The sequence below is a fragment of the Galeopterus variegatus genome, unplaced genomic scaffold (genome assembly GCF_000696425.1).
Source record: "Galeopterus variegatus unplaced genomic scaffold, G_variegatus-3.0.2 Scaffold4205, whole genome shotgun sequence".
NCBI classification, from domain to species: Eukaryota; Metazoa; Chordata; class Mammalia; order Dermoptera; family Cynocephalidae; genus Galeopterus; species Galeopterus variegatus.
Window position 1 is genome coordinate 37,361 of NW_007730316.1, and position 18,914 is coordinate 56,274.

Below are 18,914 nucleotides of genomic sequence, written 5' to 3' on the forward strand. Positions count from 1 at the left end.
CTTCTGGGCCGGCCCGGTGGCACACTGGAGAGTGTGCTGCTTGGGCGCACGGCGGCGCTCCCGCCGAGGGGTCAGATCCCATGTGGAGACCGGTTCCCGCTCACTGGCTGAGCGAGGGGCGGGCGCAGCACCGAGGGTTGCGATCCCGTTGCTGGTCCCGGTCCGGTATGGGCGTGACACTGAGGGTTGCGGTCCGTTGCCAGACACAAAAAAAAAAAAAAAAAAAGAAATTCTTTCTTCTGCTTGTTCTAGCCTGCGCCTTAAGATATTGCTTGTGTTTTTTATTTCATTGTGTGAATCTTTCACTTCCATGAGCTCTGCTACATTCTTTTTTAAATTATTGATCTCTTTGTAGATTTCCTCCTTCATATCCTTGATTTCCTCCTTCATATCTTGTATTTTTTTTCTTGTTTCATTATTTTTGTCTAACTGAGTTTTCTCATATCTTGTGGAGTTCCTTTTCAGTCATTTCAAGGGTTTCCTGCTCTATAGGGTCTGATACTTGAGAATTACTGTATCCCTTTGGTGGTGTCATATTTTTTTGGTTTTTCATAATTCTAGTATCTCTGCATTGATGTCTGGTCATCAGGTAGAGCAGTTGTTTCTTGTAATACTCTGGAATAGGCTTTGAAGAGAGAGATTTCCTCTTTTTCCGGTCTCTGCTGGTGACTATCTTTTTGTCAATGCTGTTGAGGGGTAGTGAACCACCTGCACAGTGGCTGTGGCTGACTCTGTGGTGGTGAGCCACTCTTGCATCAGCAGTGGCTGTGGTGGGCACTCATGCAGAAGTAGTGTTTTGGGCATTCTCCTGCCTTCTGCTGGGTGTGAGGTGCTGCACACAGCTCCTGCCTAGGACCCCTGGTGTGCTTCTACTTTCTGCCGGGCAATGGGGGCTGGCCATGGCTCCTGCCTAGGACCCGGGGTGCATTCCTGCCTTCTGCCAGGTACTGTGTGCTGCCCACAGCTCTTGCCCTAGAACATTTTCTTAAACTTGCTTCTGTTTACAAAAGTAGCATGAAAAATAAGAAAAAAAAACTCTGGTTCCGATCTGTTTTTGCCATTACCTAGCAATGAGACTAGTCAAATCAGTACAACTCTTTGGGATCTGAGTTTCTTTATGTAAAATGAAGGGGATAGATGATGTTCACTCTACAGTTTCTTCTAATTCTATGATTTTAAAAATTATTACTATGTTAACTTTTTTCTAAAGTCTTTTCCATGCATAGGATATATTTTTTATTATTGCAAAGTATATATAATTTTTGAACTTGTCTTAAAAATAATATAAAAATGAATATTTCTCTTGTTTTTACAAAGACACATCAAGCTATTTTATATAGCCATGCATATGTTAAAGCTGCATGTTCATTTTCCATATTGCTATTATAAATTGTGGCATAACACTTTTGTTAGGAAGGTTTTTCCAATTTCTAAGATTCAGTCTATTGCTATTAATTTATTCTTTGTACTCTGTCCCTTAGTTTTTCTTCCACAGATCATCCTTGTTCTTCAGCCATTTATGCCTTCTATAGTCTCTTTAGATCATTTCTGGTTATACAAGGAGACTTCAAAAAGTTAGTGGGAAAATGGAATTAAAAGATAAAAATAAAAAATACAAACTTTATTTCTCAATATAAGCTCCATCAAGTTCAAGACACTTTTATGAGTGATGATACAAGCCACTTAGTCCATCCCTAAAGAACTGAGGATCCTGGGAATTTAAACATCTCAATGCAGTCTTTTTTTTTTTTTTTACCTTATTAATTGAAAAGAAATGGGTGCCCTTTAAGGATTTTTTAAGATTAGGAATAAAAAAAAATATCAGGACTGTAAGGTGGATGCCTAATGATTTCTTATTGAAACTCTAGTAAAATCGCCCTTGTTTGATAAGAGGAATGAGCAGGAGGAGCATGGTTATAGTAGAGAAGAACTCTCTGGTGAAGCTTTCCTGGGTGTTTTTCCACTAAAACTTTGGTTAACTTTTTGAAAATACTCATAATAAGTGGATGTTATTGTTCTTTGGCCCTTCAGAAAGTCAACAAGCAAAACGCCTTGAGCATCCCAAAAAACTGTTGTCATGACCTTTGCTTTTGACCAGTCTGCTTTTGCTTTGACTGGCCCACCTCCACCTCTTGGTAGCCAGGGCTTCCATTGTGCTCTGTCCTGTTACAATCTTTGAAGAAATGCTTCAGGATCTTGATACCACTTGTTTTGGGGCTGGCGCGAACCGTGCGCGGGTCTGGGAGGGGGCGCGCGGCGGTGCAGAGCGCCGGGGAGGCGACCACCCTCTGGGGACTCCAGAGCGGAGACGCTGCCTGAGTCAGGCGGTGCGCGTTCTAGTCGTGTGGCCTTGGGCATGTCACTTAACTTGCCCGTGCCTCAGTTTCCCTGATGTTAAAGTGAGGGATCTGGGAACGCACAACATCATTTATTCCTTCGTCGGTTCTGGTCGTGTTTTCGTTCACCATCCCTGCTCCTCGCCCCTCTGTTCCGCACACAATTCCAGGGTCTCTCTCACATTCTGATTTGGAAGTGACATGAGCCCAAGAGTCTTCTTCCTCTTTACACCACCTTGAATGCTATTTAATTGACATTTATTCAGTGATCTGGAGGAGTCGAAGACCTTTTCAATATTTTGTCCATTTATCCTCATAGATTGTTTTTTAACTAAAATTTTATTGCTGGGAAAAACTTTTTTTTTTTACTTTAGGCGAGTACTAACATCCCTATTTTGTCAAGAAGTGAGCCAATGCCCACAAAGCCATAGAAGAATTGTAAGATTTCTATTTTAAAGCAGTTCGCCTTTTCCTCCTAAATCTTATGGTATATTCATTCTAACAAAACCCAGAAAGGGCCAAAGAAAGAATGTACTCAAATAAAGGCAAACCTTTAGGGGATCCACCTGAATGGATGGTTTAAGAACATCTAGCTTTTATAGAACTTCTATATTACTCATCCTTGTACTGAGCGCTTTGCAAAGTATGTGGTACAAGGCTGTTTTTCAGTAAATAGGAATTGGATGCTTATTTCAGTCAGTACCATATATTTCAGCTTATTAGCCAATATCATAAATGCATGGGGGCACTCAAAAAAAAAAAAGTCCCAGGTTTCTACATTTTGTAGAACCAAGAGCTATACACTCAAACACTCATACTAAATGGTTTGCCAGTAGCAAAATTTTCAGGTTTTTAGGTTAATAAATGTATAAGCATTTTAGGAATCTAGATGATTTTTTCCCAACAGATTAAAAGTCAAGAAATATAAACGTGATGTAGCAGTTTCTTGACATGGAGAACCAAGCCCAGAATAAAATGGGGTAAGTGCTAAGAAATTTCTATTTAATAAGCTGATACTCAACTATGCCAAAAACTCCCTGATGAAATGTGAATTTTGAAATTTACTATTAACAGAGGGATGTGGTAATTATTTTTGGTGAGGACAGTGGGGGGACATTTCAAGAAACTACAATTAAGAACCGATAGTGTAAGTCTTTCCAATTTTGACTCTATGGATCTGCACTTGCAAATTGCTATTTTCCAACCTGTAGTGACTTTGTCTAGTGTCTCAGGGTGATGGACACCCACACAAGCCCATGTGCTTTTACATTTCCACAGTGCAGCCACTCTTAGCCAGCTCACTTCTTTCTTGTTGCATTGAGTATCCCAAGTTTCCCTCTGCTCTTGCCCTTAAGGCTGAACTCAGCACTTAAAAACAGCCTTAAAATAGATCCAGCTCCACAAGACAGCAACAGGAACTGGATATTTTACCAAAAGTTTCATGAAGAGATAAGGAATAGAATTTGTACAATGTTTGCAATCATAGAAAATGAAATCAAATTTCTTTTCAAAAATATCTGCCCCTACCCCTTCCCTGCCACTAACACCACATAGGTTCCTCTTCATATTGTTTCACTAGCCAACCAGCCACTTGGCTGACCCCAGAGCTTGTAGGGGTGGTACTGTAGAGCTAATTGTGATTGTGACATACTTTGGCACTAGTCACACCACTCCAGGTGTCACTTTCAGTGATTCTGCTCAGACCTGACTTTGATGTCAGGCTAAAGGAAAGCTTCACAAGTCTGGGGGGTAATAATTATCACTTTTTTTTTTTTTTAAGCTCTTACTGTATATTCTTCCTTACAACAGCCCTGTTATGTATCATTCTCATCCTTATAACTAAGAAAACTGAGTATGTTAGAGTATAGACTAAGCTCTTTTAACAAAGAGACTTCAAAATACAGTGGCTTAAATACGATTGAAGTTTATTTCTGCTTCATATACTAGTCCAGAGATAAGCAGACCGGGACTCGTATGGCAGGTCTGCCATCTCATTAAATGATTCCTATTTCTGGGCCCAAAGTCATTGCTTCAGCTCCCACCATCATGACTGTGCTCTACAACTGTGACAGAGAGAAGGGAAGGGAAAGAGGAGAGAGTAAGAACTATCCTTTTAGGAGTATGACACGGAAGTGGCAGGTCTCACTTCTGTTCACTTTCCATTGGCCAGAACTTAGTCCCAGAGTTACAGCTAGCTACAAGACAGGCTGGGAAATGTTATCTGTAACTGGGCAGCCATATGGCCAGCTGAAGCTTAGATTCTCTATAGTAAAGGAAGAAGAATGGATATTGGTGGATAACTAGCTGACTCTGCCACATTGAGGCTCAGGGAGGTAGGAAGAAAGACAAAGAAAGCAGGACCTTGCCCCAATATATATACCTTTTTAGTGGAGGAGGTAGAATTTGGATTCAGGCATGTCTGGCTCCAATCCCTTCATTCCTTCCTACATTGGAAATGGATAGCAGTGGGATGTGGTAAGCAGCCTGCCTAATATCCATAGCAGAGCCGGGTTAGGATTTTAGATTGAGCATGTGTTGGGCCCCTGGTGTAATGATGGCACTAAGATGCAGATTGAAGGTCTCGAACCTAAGGTTGGGTACCAGATATCACTTTACTCCTGTGAATCCAAGGCCATGGAGACTGCTGGTCATTCATTCTTTTGAAAAAAATGTATTGAGTACTGAATGTATGCCAGACACAGTACTAAGCCCTGTGGTTCATACAAAGGTCATTAAGAAATAGAACTTGTCCTTAGAGAACTTGGAATTAAGTAGGGAACTGTAGAGCTTGTTCGCATACAAAGTAATCACAAACCAGAAGTTAGTGAGAACTGTTGGAGGTTTCCATGAGGAACTACTCCATTCATCACAGCAGACAAGGGAACACACATTGTCTACCATGGTCTCCAAAGCGAGGAGAGCCCAGGGTGGCTTTGCCTCTTTCCTACATGCTATTGAGAAATATGCAAAAATCTATATCATGAATACAAGAAAACATCCATTTGGGACTCATTATGTAGCTTTATCAAACCATGTCACCTACATACACAGTAATGTTTTACGGAGCACAGTTCATTTAACAAATATTTATTTAGAGTCTACTATGAGCCATTCATTGATCTAGGCACCAGGAAGATAGCAGTGAACAAAATGATGAAGATTGTCCCTCCAGGGGCTTATACATTAGTGGGAAAGACAAATAATAAACATATAAATATATATCATATGGTGATATGAAGAAAAATAAAGCAGGCTAAAAGGTGAGAGGAATAGAGTGTGAATGGAATGGTCAAACAAAAATGCTGTGGAAAGGGAGCATTTGAGCAAAAATATATGTGGGCTGAGAGAGTTTCAGACAGCAGGAACAGGATGTGCAAGGCCTAAGGTGGGAGCTTTTACACAGAGTCTATAGTGTGGGTGAATCATTATTCTCTGACACCAGGATTGTAACGGGGTTTGATTTGTAACTTACGCATGATTTCTCCCACTTGTAAATGTTTATATTTGTGCTGTTATAATCAACCTAAACTCCTTCTAATCAAAAGTCATGTTTATGTGAATTTGTCCTGTTTGTTTTTAGAGTGTTTCCAGAAGACAATTATGGAACTAATAAATTATCTATTTCTACTGACGGTTTTTTTTTTTTTTTTTGTCCTTTTTGTAACCGGCCGCACCGCGCTCAGCCAGTGAGCGCATCGCACCGGCCATCCCTATATAGTATCCGAACCCGCGGCGGGAGCGCTGCTGCACTCCCAGCGCTGCACTCTCCCGAGTACGCCACGGGCTCGGCCCATCTACTGACGTTTTTAAGAAAACCATCTCTAGATTTTGCTTTGTTTTTGTTTTCGTTTTCATGAATTTCTACTGTTATTAATTTGTCCTTTTATGTTTTTTTAATCTTATTCTTCTGATTTTTGAGTTGAAAAATGTGCTTCAGTTGTTTTCATGATATCTGGATTTCATGCCTTCTTTAAATAATAAAAACACTTAAGGCTAAACTTCCTCCTGAGCTTTGCTGCCTGCTGTAGGTTTAGTGTTTTCACTGTCATTTTCTAAATAGTCTATTACTTCAAATTTGATATCTTTTTGATTCAAGATGTATTCAGGAAACATAATTTCCAGGGGAGTTTAATTAGCTTTTTCTTACTACTTTCTACTCCTTCTGATATCGTGATCATAGAATATGACTTATATGATTTCAACTCTGTCAATTAAGTATACTATTGTAATCTATTGCATGAGCAAACTTCTATAAATGTCCTTTGGGTATTTGAAAACAAATGTATATTCTCTATTGGTCGAGTAAAAAGGTTATAAAAATTATGGAAAAGGTACTTCAAAAAGTTCATGAAAAGATTCGTATTATCTCTTAATTCTATTTTTCCACGAACTTTCTGAAGTACCCTCATATAACTGAACATTTTGTTACTATTATTATTTTTAGATTGTTTTCAAATACACTCTTTCCTTACTTTTTGTCTATTTGATCTGTCAAATTCTAAGAATGATCTTCACTATGATTGTAGTTTGTCTAATTCTTCTGGTATTTCGAACAGTTTTTGTTTTGCACATTTCAATGCTCTGTTGCTCAGTGTGTCAAGGTTCATGGGTGTTACATCTTCTTGGCATGGTATATGATTTAGCACAAGTTAATATTTTGTGTTTGAATTCTACTTTGCCTGATATTAATATTACCATTCCTTTCTTTTTAATTTATTTTAATCTATAATATGTTAGTTCATTCCTTGTTTTCAACCTTTTTTTATATCCTATTAAGTATGTTTCTTGTAAATAGCATATGGTTAGATATAAAAAATATATATCTCAACTGAAGGTACATTTTTGCCATTGAGGTAGATTTTATGGTAATTAATACATTATTGTTTGACCCTTTTTACTTTACAAGCATTTGCTAAGCTGATCTAGATTTCTTTATCCTCTTTCTTTTGGGGGTTCCAAGTCCAGTATTGGAAGTTGTTAATTTATATTTTTGTGAACATTTTAAATTTGTATTTCTCTTTTGGCATCCTGAATTTTAATTAACTTTGACCTCCCTCAGTCCTAGTAAGACTTGACCTTTAGTAATGCCTATGCTTCCCCATTCCCTTGTCCCACCTCTAAGCTTCTATTTAAATTATCTGGATTTCTAGTTCCTTATTGCTATTAATTGTATCTTATTCCTCTTTCATTTTAAAAATATTTTTTTAATAACTGTAAGTTTATTTCACTGCTCTTTACTGCTTTTTGTATATAAAATCTTTCCTGTTCTTGATTTTTTAAAAATTGTATTCATTTTTAATTTGACACAAGTACTTCTTTAGTTAGTCTTTCAATAAAAGTGAACATAGGTCGCATGCTTTTTAATTTCTTGCATGTCCAAAATGGCTTATTTATACTCTCAGACAGGAACTCCATAGCTTTACTCCCATTGTCTTGAAGCATTGCATGTTATAGATGTAAAGTACAAAGCCAGTCTCATTCTCTCCCTTTCAGGTTCCTTTTTTTAATCTTTTTATTTTAATGTCTGGAGGTTTATAGGGCTTTCCTTATCCTTGGAATTGACAAATTTACCAGGATAACTTTCTAGGTATGGATCTTTTTTCAATAATCATGCACAGCATTTGATGAGCACCTTTATGCTAAGGATTAATATCTTGAACCCAGTGAAATTTTCTTCTCTTCCTTTAATTAACAGTTTTTCACTATCTTGTTTCATTCTCATATCCTAGAACTCCTGTGTATTCTTTTTTTCTCATAATGTCCATCATTGTCTTTTTTGCTCTGTATTCTGAAGGAATTTCTTGAGTGCTGTCATTCTCAGTTCATCAAGGATTAGATTCTATTATTTACTGCCTCTTGGTATGGCAACAATGTTTTTATTTCCAAGAACTTCTTTTTTATATGTTTTTCTATTGTTCCTTTTACATAGTAAATCACTTTCATTTTCTCAATGCAACATACTACTATTATGATTATTATTATTCTAACATGAATTAGAAATGTTTGTAATTATCGCTTGCTTCTCATATCAACTCCTTTCAGTTATCAACTCCAACTTGCTTCTTGAGCAACTATCAACTTGCTTCTTATATCAACTCCAGTCAGTCATTCTGAAGGTGTGGTTGTGGTGTAAATCTCCAGCCTCTCCTGAAACCCTGAAAACTGCTACATAGCCCAGGCATTCTCTCAGCCTCTGCTACCCTAAAAGTGAAATCAATTAGCTTTTCCAGAGAAATCTGTTCACCAACTACTGTGCAGCTTCAACTCCCTGCACTGGGCTCAGCATGGCCACCAGCTAATGTGTTATACAATCAAATATATTTAGGATTTTTAAAGTTATGTCTAATAAACTTATCTCTGAAGGTCATTTCTAAATAGGAGTTCCACAAATGCATTAAGCAATGGTAAGGTTAATGAAACACATTCATAGAGTCCCAAAATGGATGCATTCTGGAGTGCTGTTTTTTTAAAATGTCATTTTCCCTTCATAAGTGGATGCACATATGATAGATTATTTTTTTAAAATATCTTTTCTAACTGAAAAGAACATTTAGCCACATCTTTCTTTACTTACTTACATGTGTATGTAGTTTAAAAAGTCATTTGCTTCTTCATCACTGTTGCCAAAAAACAGCAATCTCCTGTTCTCTCTCCAGTTTTCCACTCCCAGAGACAACTGCTTTCAATTCTTTTGGCTGATTTTTAAAAAAAAAAATATATTTACCTCCATGTCTCTAAATAACAGGCTTATATTGCTACTTCTTGGTTTTTCACTTTTAGGCGTTATCTATTGACTTCCACAATGGATATTTACAATGCCCCCACACCCTCGTCCCCACCACACGCACACACAGACACGCGCACGCACTAACATTCATGGTCACACTTCCCATTTCTCCATCCTCCCAATGTACCATAATTTGGGTTAGATCAAAATTCCATTTGTTTTGTTATGACTTTATAAGTAGCATTCACCTCTGAGCCATATAGTAGTACACTGTGATTACTTTTCCCTTCCTGCACAACATTTTGTTTTTCCTGGAATTAATAACCCTGGTGTCTTAATTATAATTTTTTTTGAAGTTTTCTTCTTCATGCATAGTTTTCTTCAAAAAATGTTTCTGTTTGTATTTGACCTACCTTGTCTGTCAAATGTCTGGGACCCCTGATTGCTTGCTCCTCTTGAAGAGTGGTGGAGTGGAAACCTGGTGGGAAGCTCAAGTGCACATGGGCGGGGCTGCTGACAGTGGTCTTCTCTGTATAACCATCAGGCTAGGCGGTTCCTTGCAGGACCCCACATCACTCTCTCTCAGTCTTTTGTCTCAAGGTGATCAGATTCCTGAGAATCTTCTTCTAATCTGCCTGGAGGTTATAATTTGAGATACCAGCGTTCTGGGAGATGAGGAGGAGGAGGGAGGTAGGGATTTAGACTTGTACTGTTGACCTTGACTTAATCCCCCAGTTTCCAGTATAGTGGCCCTGCCTTCTACTGTGCCTCGTGTTCCCACCAGTCCAGAGCCTCTTAGTTTTGCCTTCTCAAGAGAATGCATCTCAAGTCTAATGCCAGTGAGGGGATCTAAGAGTCCAACCCCTTCTTAGTCATTCCTCATGTTTTCAGGCTCACATCACCCCCTACATCCAGCAGTACCTAGTTGGGTTGCTTCTTGGCTTTCTCCATTGCCAGATCCCATATTTTTGTCCTTGTAGGTTTAACCTTTTAGGTTAAAATATTCCTTTGCTTTATTTTAGTAAGATTTGTGAAGGGAACAAAATGTGTATATTCATTCATCTTTAGCCAAAAGCCACATTTTTCTCTACTGATTTTTCTACTGTACCTTTTATTCTGTGACTTTTCCTTAGGCATTCATCTCATTCATAGAATCTTGTCATATGCTTCCTAGAAATCTAGGTACTGTTATGTGATCCACCAAATTCTTCTTATCTACCATGAAAGTCATATTTTCAAAGAACCAAGGCAGATGAATATTAAAGCGTAACTTTTCACATCTGAATTTAGAAAAATCCTTTAAAACTGTACTCTTCCCTGTGTGCATCTTTCCTAACCCTTAAAGTGTTCTTTCCCTCTGAGATGTATTAACTTAGAATCACAACTTTATTTACCAATTTCTCAATGAGTCAAATACAGTTTTAATTACAGTCTGTAAAAAATTTCTAATTTTTTCTGATATAAGTCATTATATTGGTACTTTAATAAATCATAGTAATGTATTCTTTTTGCACATTGAAAATCCTTTTTAACTTGCTTGATTCTCTTGCCTTCTGGATAGCCCACTTATTTTCCCTTCATCATACTTTATACACACACACACACACACACACACACACACACGTGCGTGCACACACACATACATGCACACTTCTTTTCAGAGTAATCAAATTTGACAAGTTCTTCTAGTTTCTTGTTTCTCTAAAGAAGAAACATAGTAAGGTAGAATTGGGGTAAAATCCTGATATGTCAAACTTGAAGGTAGACTCTGAGATGTTAGCACAATGCTGTGTGATTGTAGGAATTCAATGAGTGATTTTGAAAGGAGGAAAGGAAATTAGGAAGGAGGGAGGGAGAGAGGAAGGAATTAAAAGAAGGGAAGATTCCTTTGAGAGACTAATTAAAGGGCAGGGCAAGATGGCCGACTAGAAGGATACATTGCTCATCTCCCCTGCAAAGATGGAGAATACACTGAATGCACAACTACACTGGGATGAAGAAGGTGAAGGGAGAGAGCTGGAACACATCAAAGGAGCAGTGTAGACACTGGTGAGTGCTGAAATTCAGGATAGCCAAATACAGTACAGAATAAAATTCCCAGCCTCGCCACTCCATCCAACAACTAGGAACAGCAAAGACCCAAGAGGAGTCTCTGCCTACAAGAGCAAGCCATGAAGAGGTAGTGGAGGACTCTATGCCTCTCTTGGGCATAGACCCATGCCTTCAGCACCAGTGAGCCTTCCCATGGCTGCTTGCCTCAACAGGGGGGCTTCAGAGGGACCCAGCATCTCTCTTGGGGACATAGCAGCCCACCCATAGACCCAATGACATTGTGCAAGGCAGCTCCTTAGCCCAGCTGAGGAGCTCCAAAATGTCTAGTACCTCTCAGGGTCACAGGGCCTGTCCACAAACACAGTGGCCATGCCCAGAGTGGCCACTCTGGCTGAACAGCTACAGAGGGCTCCAGCATTCCTCTTGGGGGTGAAGGGTCCCACCAACAACTGCTAACACTTCACTCATCGTAGCCCACTTTAACAGTGGTGCTGCAGGCTAATTTAGTGCCCTTCCTCAGGATACAGGGCCCCACACATGAAACCAGTGACCTTATTCAGTGTTGCCATTCAACAGCAAAGCTATAGAGTACCCCTATGCCTTCCCGGGGGTACAGTGGTCTTCCTAGAGCTCCAGTGATACCATTGAGTCACCTACTCTAGCTGAGAGCCTGCTGAGCACCTCATTGTCTCCCTCAAATCCTAAGGTCCTAATCCTGACCGCAGTGATGGAGTTTGGATGTGTTGTCCCCTCCAAAACTCATGTGGCAATTTGATCCCCAATGTGGCAGTGTTGGAAACTGGTTGAGTCATGGGGCCGATCCCTCATGAATGGATTAGCACTCTCCCTAGGTGGACGGACTAATGAGTGAGTTTTCACTCTTTTCATTCCAGCAAGAGCTGGTTGTTTAATAGACCCTGGCACCTCCTCTCTCTCTCTCTCTCTCTCTCTCTCTCTCTCTCTCTTGCTTCCTCTTGCCATGTGATCTGCTCATACCTGCCAGCTGCCTGTTGCTTTCCACCATAAGTAGAAGCAGCCTGAGGCCCATGCCAGATGCAGCTGTCCCAGAATCGTAAACCAAATAAACCTCTGTTCTTTATAAATTAACCAGTCTCAGGTATTCCTGTTATAGCAACACAAAATGGACTAAAACACCCGGAACCTAACCCATGGTTATCCATTCAAGCTAGGGAGCTTTAGAACATCCCAGTGCATCTATCAGGGTCATGGTGTAACAGCCAGGGTGACAGCAAGTCCACCTAGGATCACCTACCTCAGCCTTGGAATGATAGGGCATCTAGATGCTTCTCCTAAAAGCTCAAGCTCAAGATCTCACCCATGACCTCAGCAACCCAACACATTTTCACTTCAGTCAACAAGGAACTACTAAATGCCTCAGTGCCTAGGCCATGGAAGCACTCACAGACAACTCTGACATTAAATATGGTCAAAGTAACCACACAGAGACTATACTACTGCATCTACCCAGAACCAAAACTAAGATACCCTACCCAACAGTCAATATAAAACATGTCTATAGAAGGGAGTCAGTCTCTCTCCTCAAAAGCCACTCCAGAGAAGCATCTGTTGGCATCAATGCAGGGATAATAGACATATGAAAAAACAAGAAAATATAACACACCCAAAGGAATACAATAATTCTCTGGTACCAAACCCCAAACAGCAAGAAACCTTTGAAATGACTGAAAAGGAATTCCAAGTAACAATCTTAAGGAAACTCAATGAGATACAAGAAAACTCATTTAGACAACACAATGAAATGAGAAAAACAGTCCAGGATTTGAAGGAGGAATTTTACAAAGAGATAGATACCTTAAAAAAGAATGTAGCAGAACTCATGGAAATAAAGGATCCATTCAACTGAATAAAAAACGCAACAGAGAGCCAGCCCGTGGCCCACTTGGGAGGGTGCGGTGCTGCTAACACCAAGGCCAAGGGTTCAGATCCCTATATAGGGATGGCCAGTTAGCTCACTGGGTGAGCATGGTGCTGACAACACCAAGTCAAGGGTTAAGATCCCCTTACCAGTCATCTTTTTTTAAAAAAAACACACAACAGAGAGCTTAAGCAGCAGGCTAGAGAAAGAAAGCAGAAGAAAGAATTTCTGATCTCAAAGACAGTATTTTTGAAATAACCCAGGCAGACAAAAAATTAAAAAATATTTTTAAAAAATTAAAAAATCTATGAAAGCTAGCAGACAACCTAAAGCATACAAACATACCTTAGTAAAGACCTTGGATTTCACTGTGTAAAATGGGAAGTCACTGGAGGACTTTGAGCAAAAGTGTGACTTTTTCTGACTTAATGTTTTTAAAAGCTCGCTCTAGTTGCTGTGGGAAGAACAGACCACAGGAGGGCAAGTGTAGAAAAGACAGAGAAGCTAAGCTGTTGCAGTAATCCAAGTGGGACATGACAGTAGTTTGGATCAGGTTGGCAGAGGTAGAAATAGTGACAAATGAGTATATTTTGACAAAACAGGTCACAATTTTATAGATTATGGATTGGGGTGGGTAAGAAGTCGATGATCAAAGAATGATCCAAAGACTTTTGGCCCACCAGTTTGGAGGGTAGGATTGTCATTTATTATAATAAGGAAGACTGGAGAAAATGCAGGCTTGGTTTGAGATGTCTATTATACGTCCAAGAGAAGATGTCTAATCATTAGCTGTATATAGAAGTCTAGATGTTATCTTTCCCATTCGCCACCCTCAGTGTGTAGCTTTATTGTTTGTGGTCACCTTACAGTTACAGATGGCTGAATGATCTCCAGTGTCACATATGCCTTCCAGGAAGGGAGCAGAGGAAGGGCAATGGGTTAAAAAAAAAAAAAAGTGCATGCCTACATCCTTATTTTGGGTTCCTACAGAAGCCAGCTTTAAGGCAAGAATTTGGATACAAGTAGTTTATTTGTGATATGATAATATAGCATACTCGTTTCCTGTGGCTACTAATAACCATGGAGAACAAATCACTACAAACTTGATGGCTTAAACCAACCGAAATTTATTCATTCACAATTCTAGAGGCCAGAAGCCCAAAATCAGTATCACTGGGCTGAAATCAAGGTGTTGGCAGGGCTCCACTCCTCCAGAGGCTCTGGGGGAGAATCTTTTCCTTGCCTCCTTCAGCTTCCAATGACTGCCAGCATTCCTTGGCTGTGGCTGCATCACTCCAGTCATCAAGGCCAGTGTCTTCAAATCTCTCTCTGCTTCATCTTCATGTCCCTTCTCCTCTGTGTGTCAGTTCTCCCTCGACCTGTCTCTTAGGGCCCATCTAGACATGGACTAACACTGCAGTCTCTCATCAAATAGGCCTTCAGGCAAGAGGGAATTTTAATTGTCCTAGAGAACGGCTTCCAGAACCCAAGTAATACATGTGTAGATAAACATTTGTTTATTATTAATTGTATGTATTAATAGGCAATGATAATTCAGATAACTAACTTTATGAGGATAGTCAAGCTCTTTATATATCTAGATAATCGTAAAGATCACCCTGAAGAAAGGTTAGTGCCTGCTGGTATTTCACTGTCACTATCTTCTCACTTCCTTCACTGTGTAGACAAAGAGTTTACACAGAATGTGAAAAGTTGGCACAGAAAAAGCTTATCTGCTATATAGGTATTTTAACAGGGCTTCTACTCTTATTAGAACATAAAAAAAATGATATTTAAAATTTGTATGTGCCTAGAATTCTGATAAAACATTGATAGGGACTTGGAGGTTGTAGCCTTTTATTTTATTTCTATTAATGTCTTCCTCTGATGATTATAATGAAGGCTTAGAACAAGGCCTTTTAAGAACACTTAAGCACACTTTTTTTTGAATAGTGAGGTTTATACCTCCTCCACGTCCAAGTATTAAGCTTATTGCAAATGAGAAGGATGGACTGAATAAGAGCCATCATCTCAATTATGCAGTAAAAATAGGCATTTTAATGCTTCTAAGTCAGCAAACACTAATGGTGATAGTAAATAACATTTTTTTCTTTTCTATTTATTTATTTTTTACTTTAATTTCTCAGTATATGTTGTAGTTGATTTTCATGTCCCTTTACCCGTTCCTCTTTCCTCCTCCCTCTCTCCCCTTGTCCCCCCACCCACTACATCATATCTGTTCACTTGTCTTAACAAGTTCAAGGAATTGTTGTATCTTCTTCCCCCGCCACCACTCTTTATTTGTTTGTACATTTATTTATTTATTTAATTTTAGCTCCCACAAATAAGTGAGAACATATGGTATTTCTTGCTCTGTGCCTGACTTGTTTCACTTAATATAATTTTCTCTAAGTCCCTCTGTGTTGTTGTGAATGCTAGTATTTCATTCTGTTTTATAGCACAATAGAATTCCATTGTGTAGATATACCTCAGTTTCCTTATCCACTTGTCAGATGATGAACATTTGGGCTGGTTCCAACTCTTGGCTATTGTAAATAGAGCTGCAATAAACATGGGAGTACAGTGATCCCTTCAGCATGATGATTTCCATTCCTCTAGGTATATTCCCAGCAGTGGGATAGCTGAGTCTTATGGTAGATCTATCTGCAATTGTTTGAGGAACCTCCATACCATTTTCCATAAAGGCTGCACCATTTTGCAGTCCCACCAACAGTTTATGAGAGTTCCTTTTTCTCTGCAACTTTGCCAGCATTTATCACTCTTGGTCTTTTGGATATTAGCTATCCTAACTGGAGTGAGATGGTATCTCTAGATGGTTTTGATTTGCATTTCCTGAATGCTGAGTGATGTTGAGCATTTTTTCATGTGTCTGTTGGCCATTCGTATATCTTCCTCTGAGAAATGATTGTTCAGCTCCTTTGCTCATTTTTTAATTGGGTTATTTGTTTTTTTGCTGTAAAGTTGTTTGAGTTCCTTCTGTATTCCGGATATTAATCCTTTGTCAGATGTATATTTTGCAAATATTTTCTCCCACTCTGTTGGTTGTCTTTTCACTCTGTTGATTGTTTCTTTTGTTGTGTGGAAGCTTTTTAATTTGATATAATCCCATTTGTTTATTTTTCCAGTAAATAACATTTTTTGGATGACAAGAAAAGTGATTTTCCTCAAAAGTTTTTTATCTATAATTCAATAATTAATTTTGAACAAGGGTAATCATGAAACTATGACCTAAAGGTCATAAAGTAATAAATCATTCACTCTACTGTTTTAGGAGAAACAGTCAACTAAAGAGCAGACTGACATCACAGACATGTCTGTGAAAGTGAGCTGTAGGACTTTTCCTGAAGTCTCACCCCATTTGATCCTGTTTATGCATCTGGTGTGATACAGTATTTGATGTACAGAATAGAGTCTGTGAGCCACCATGGAAAAGTAAAAATGTATTTCGTATAGCCTATTAACTAAAGCAAATAAGTACGTAATATATTTTAGAATGAGTTGTATTAAAATATGTTGAAAAAGTTAAAACCTAATATAATTGTTCATCAGCTTTTAGGAAACTCATTTTCTTAGACTATTCCATATTTCATGAATTAGTCTCCTATCTCTCTTTTCCCTATATCTCTCTCCCCCTCTTCTTCCTTACCTTTCTCCCTTCTCCCCATAATGATTTCCATATGTCTTTTAAGCCCTCTCTTCCCTCTCCCAACCTCCAGACCCATTTCTATTCAGATATCTCACATGTCCCAAACTGGATTCACTATTTTTTTTCTTTAGCAGAACTGTCTCTCCCCCTCTGTTTTCCAGATGGGTGGGCAGCCCGTATATCCCGGTTTTCCCAGAACAATCACTACTTACACCTGAGGTCCTAGCATAATTATCATTAGTCCCCCTTTCACTTTCAGAATTGTCCTGGTTTGGATAACAAATCATACGGTCATCATAGCAACCTGTTTGCTGCCCTCTTAAGAACCAGTGTGTAAGCTCATATGTTAAAGGACTTTGAGGTGAGATCTCATCAGCCACAAAATCGCTCTGGGACACCTCCATACACAAATATGTCCCTGTATCTTACCCTGGTTCTTTTTACTCTGAATGTGACTCCTCTGTTCCTCTGTTGCTTCCCAACACACTTGCCATTACTACCACCCTTTACAACATCAGTTTTCTCTTTTGCTCCCTCTTCATCTCCAAGTTTGTTATCCTGATGTCTTGATGCTGGGCTCCCAAGACTGGTATGTCACTCTGTGGATCTCAGTGTACCTCCTCCCTTCTGGCTTAATGCATTAAAGTACTAATGCAGAAGGATCTGGCCTGACTCTGAGCAATTCTTGTGAATTGCTCCCAAGGATAAACACCCAGTAGTAAGGACTAGGGTTTGCATGTCTTAAGTAGACACGATCCATCCAGTCTGCAAAGCTGGATGACTCAGAGGATTTTTCTTTTTCAGCTTCTCAAACAACTTCTCTAAAATTGGGATAATAATACCTACTTTATGGGGATGTTGTGAAGATCCCTGAGAGAAAGTACAAGAACACTATGCTTAGCATACTGTTAGTCACCATTTGACTAAAGGCACTAATGAACATATAAATAATGTTAGTGCCCAGTTATTGAAAGGAGGCTAAACCAAGCCTTTTTCATTTTATTTTAAAGTTTGCTAGATTTAGGAGCAAATATTGATGATAGTGAGATAGCTGAACTGCTACTAGTCATCTCGGAAAAGCTGAAGAACAGAAGATATATTAGAAGATTGGACAATTAAATTTCAAAAGGGAATATTAAGTTTGACAAAAAGCTGATTTGATGTAAAACTGATTTTAACTAAATCTCTGGAAGCGATTATCCGTGGTTTGTAGGCATCCAGAAGAGGAAGCAGTGGCCTCCAGGACTCAGCGTGGATGGCCCTGCGCATGCATACTAGACCAGCCTCAGCTCACAGGGTTAATATGCTGGGGCATCAGTGAAGCATCATAGGTAAAGTTGTATTTGGGCTTTCACATGATATTTTACAGGACTTTTTACAATATTTCTGTGGGAAATTTTTAAAAAATTGCAAGGTTAATTAAATGAATTAGTACCTGATTATAATGAAAGAAATAATCAATGGATCACTGCCACCCTGAAGGGCTTGGTAGTTGAATGCCATAGGGCTCTGTCCTTCATTCTCTCCATTACAGCATTTTATTAATTACCTTTATTAAAATGTATATTTCGTATGTGTATATATGAAATATATTTTTATATGTACAATATATATTTCATATATACATATTTCATTTATATATAGTGGTATATATAATCAAATCTGCACCTGACACAAAACTGGGAGGTATAATGAATTTATTCTCTGACAGGAACAGTATTCCAAATATGAGCTCAGATGTTAACCTCATTTAGGGGCCGAGCCCGTGGCGTACTCGGGAGAGTGTGGCGCTGGGAGCACAGCAGCGCTCCCGCCGCGGGTTCGGATCCTACATAGGGATGACCGGTGCGCTCATAGCGCTCACTGGCTGAGTGCAGTGAGGCCGGTCTCAAAAAGGACAAAAAAAAAAAAAAAAAACAACCTCATTTAGGAAGACTTCTGTGCTAGTCCATCCTCTCCAAGTCAGTATTCAGTACCCCTCCTTTCTGAGGAGCCTGCACGTAATCATCAGTTTTTTATTCTGCCTACCTGCCTGCCTTGCAAGTCTCTCTCCATTCACAGGCAATTGGTCTTGTGTCTTTATTTTCCCAGTTCCTCACACAAGTGCTTAATGAATGTTTGCAGAAAGAATCAGTGGTGATGACCCCCATTGAAAGGCTGAAACTGTCAAGCTGAAATTTAATAAGGATAAATGTAAGGCCCTGCCCTTGGATCCTTCCCAAAAAACTAAATAAG

At 39.1% G+C, this 18,914-nt stretch overlaps 1 protein-coding gene across 1 annotated transcript in view; it reads left to right on the plus strand.

Moving 5' to 3' along the window:
* The first annotated feature begins 3,240 nt into the window (after positions 1–3,240).
* The window catches only part of CCDC67 (coiled-coil domain containing 67), a 99,470-nt gene continuing 83,796 nt past the window's right edge, over positions 3,241–18,914 (plus strand). Inside the window, exon 1 of the mRNA XM_008586992.1 lies at positions 3,241–3,316. Within this exon, the coding sequence (XP_008585214.1) occupies positions 3,288–3,316 (29 nt within the window). The 5' untranslated portion in view covers positions 3,241–3,287. The remainder of the gene's footprint in view (positions 3,317–18,914) is intronic.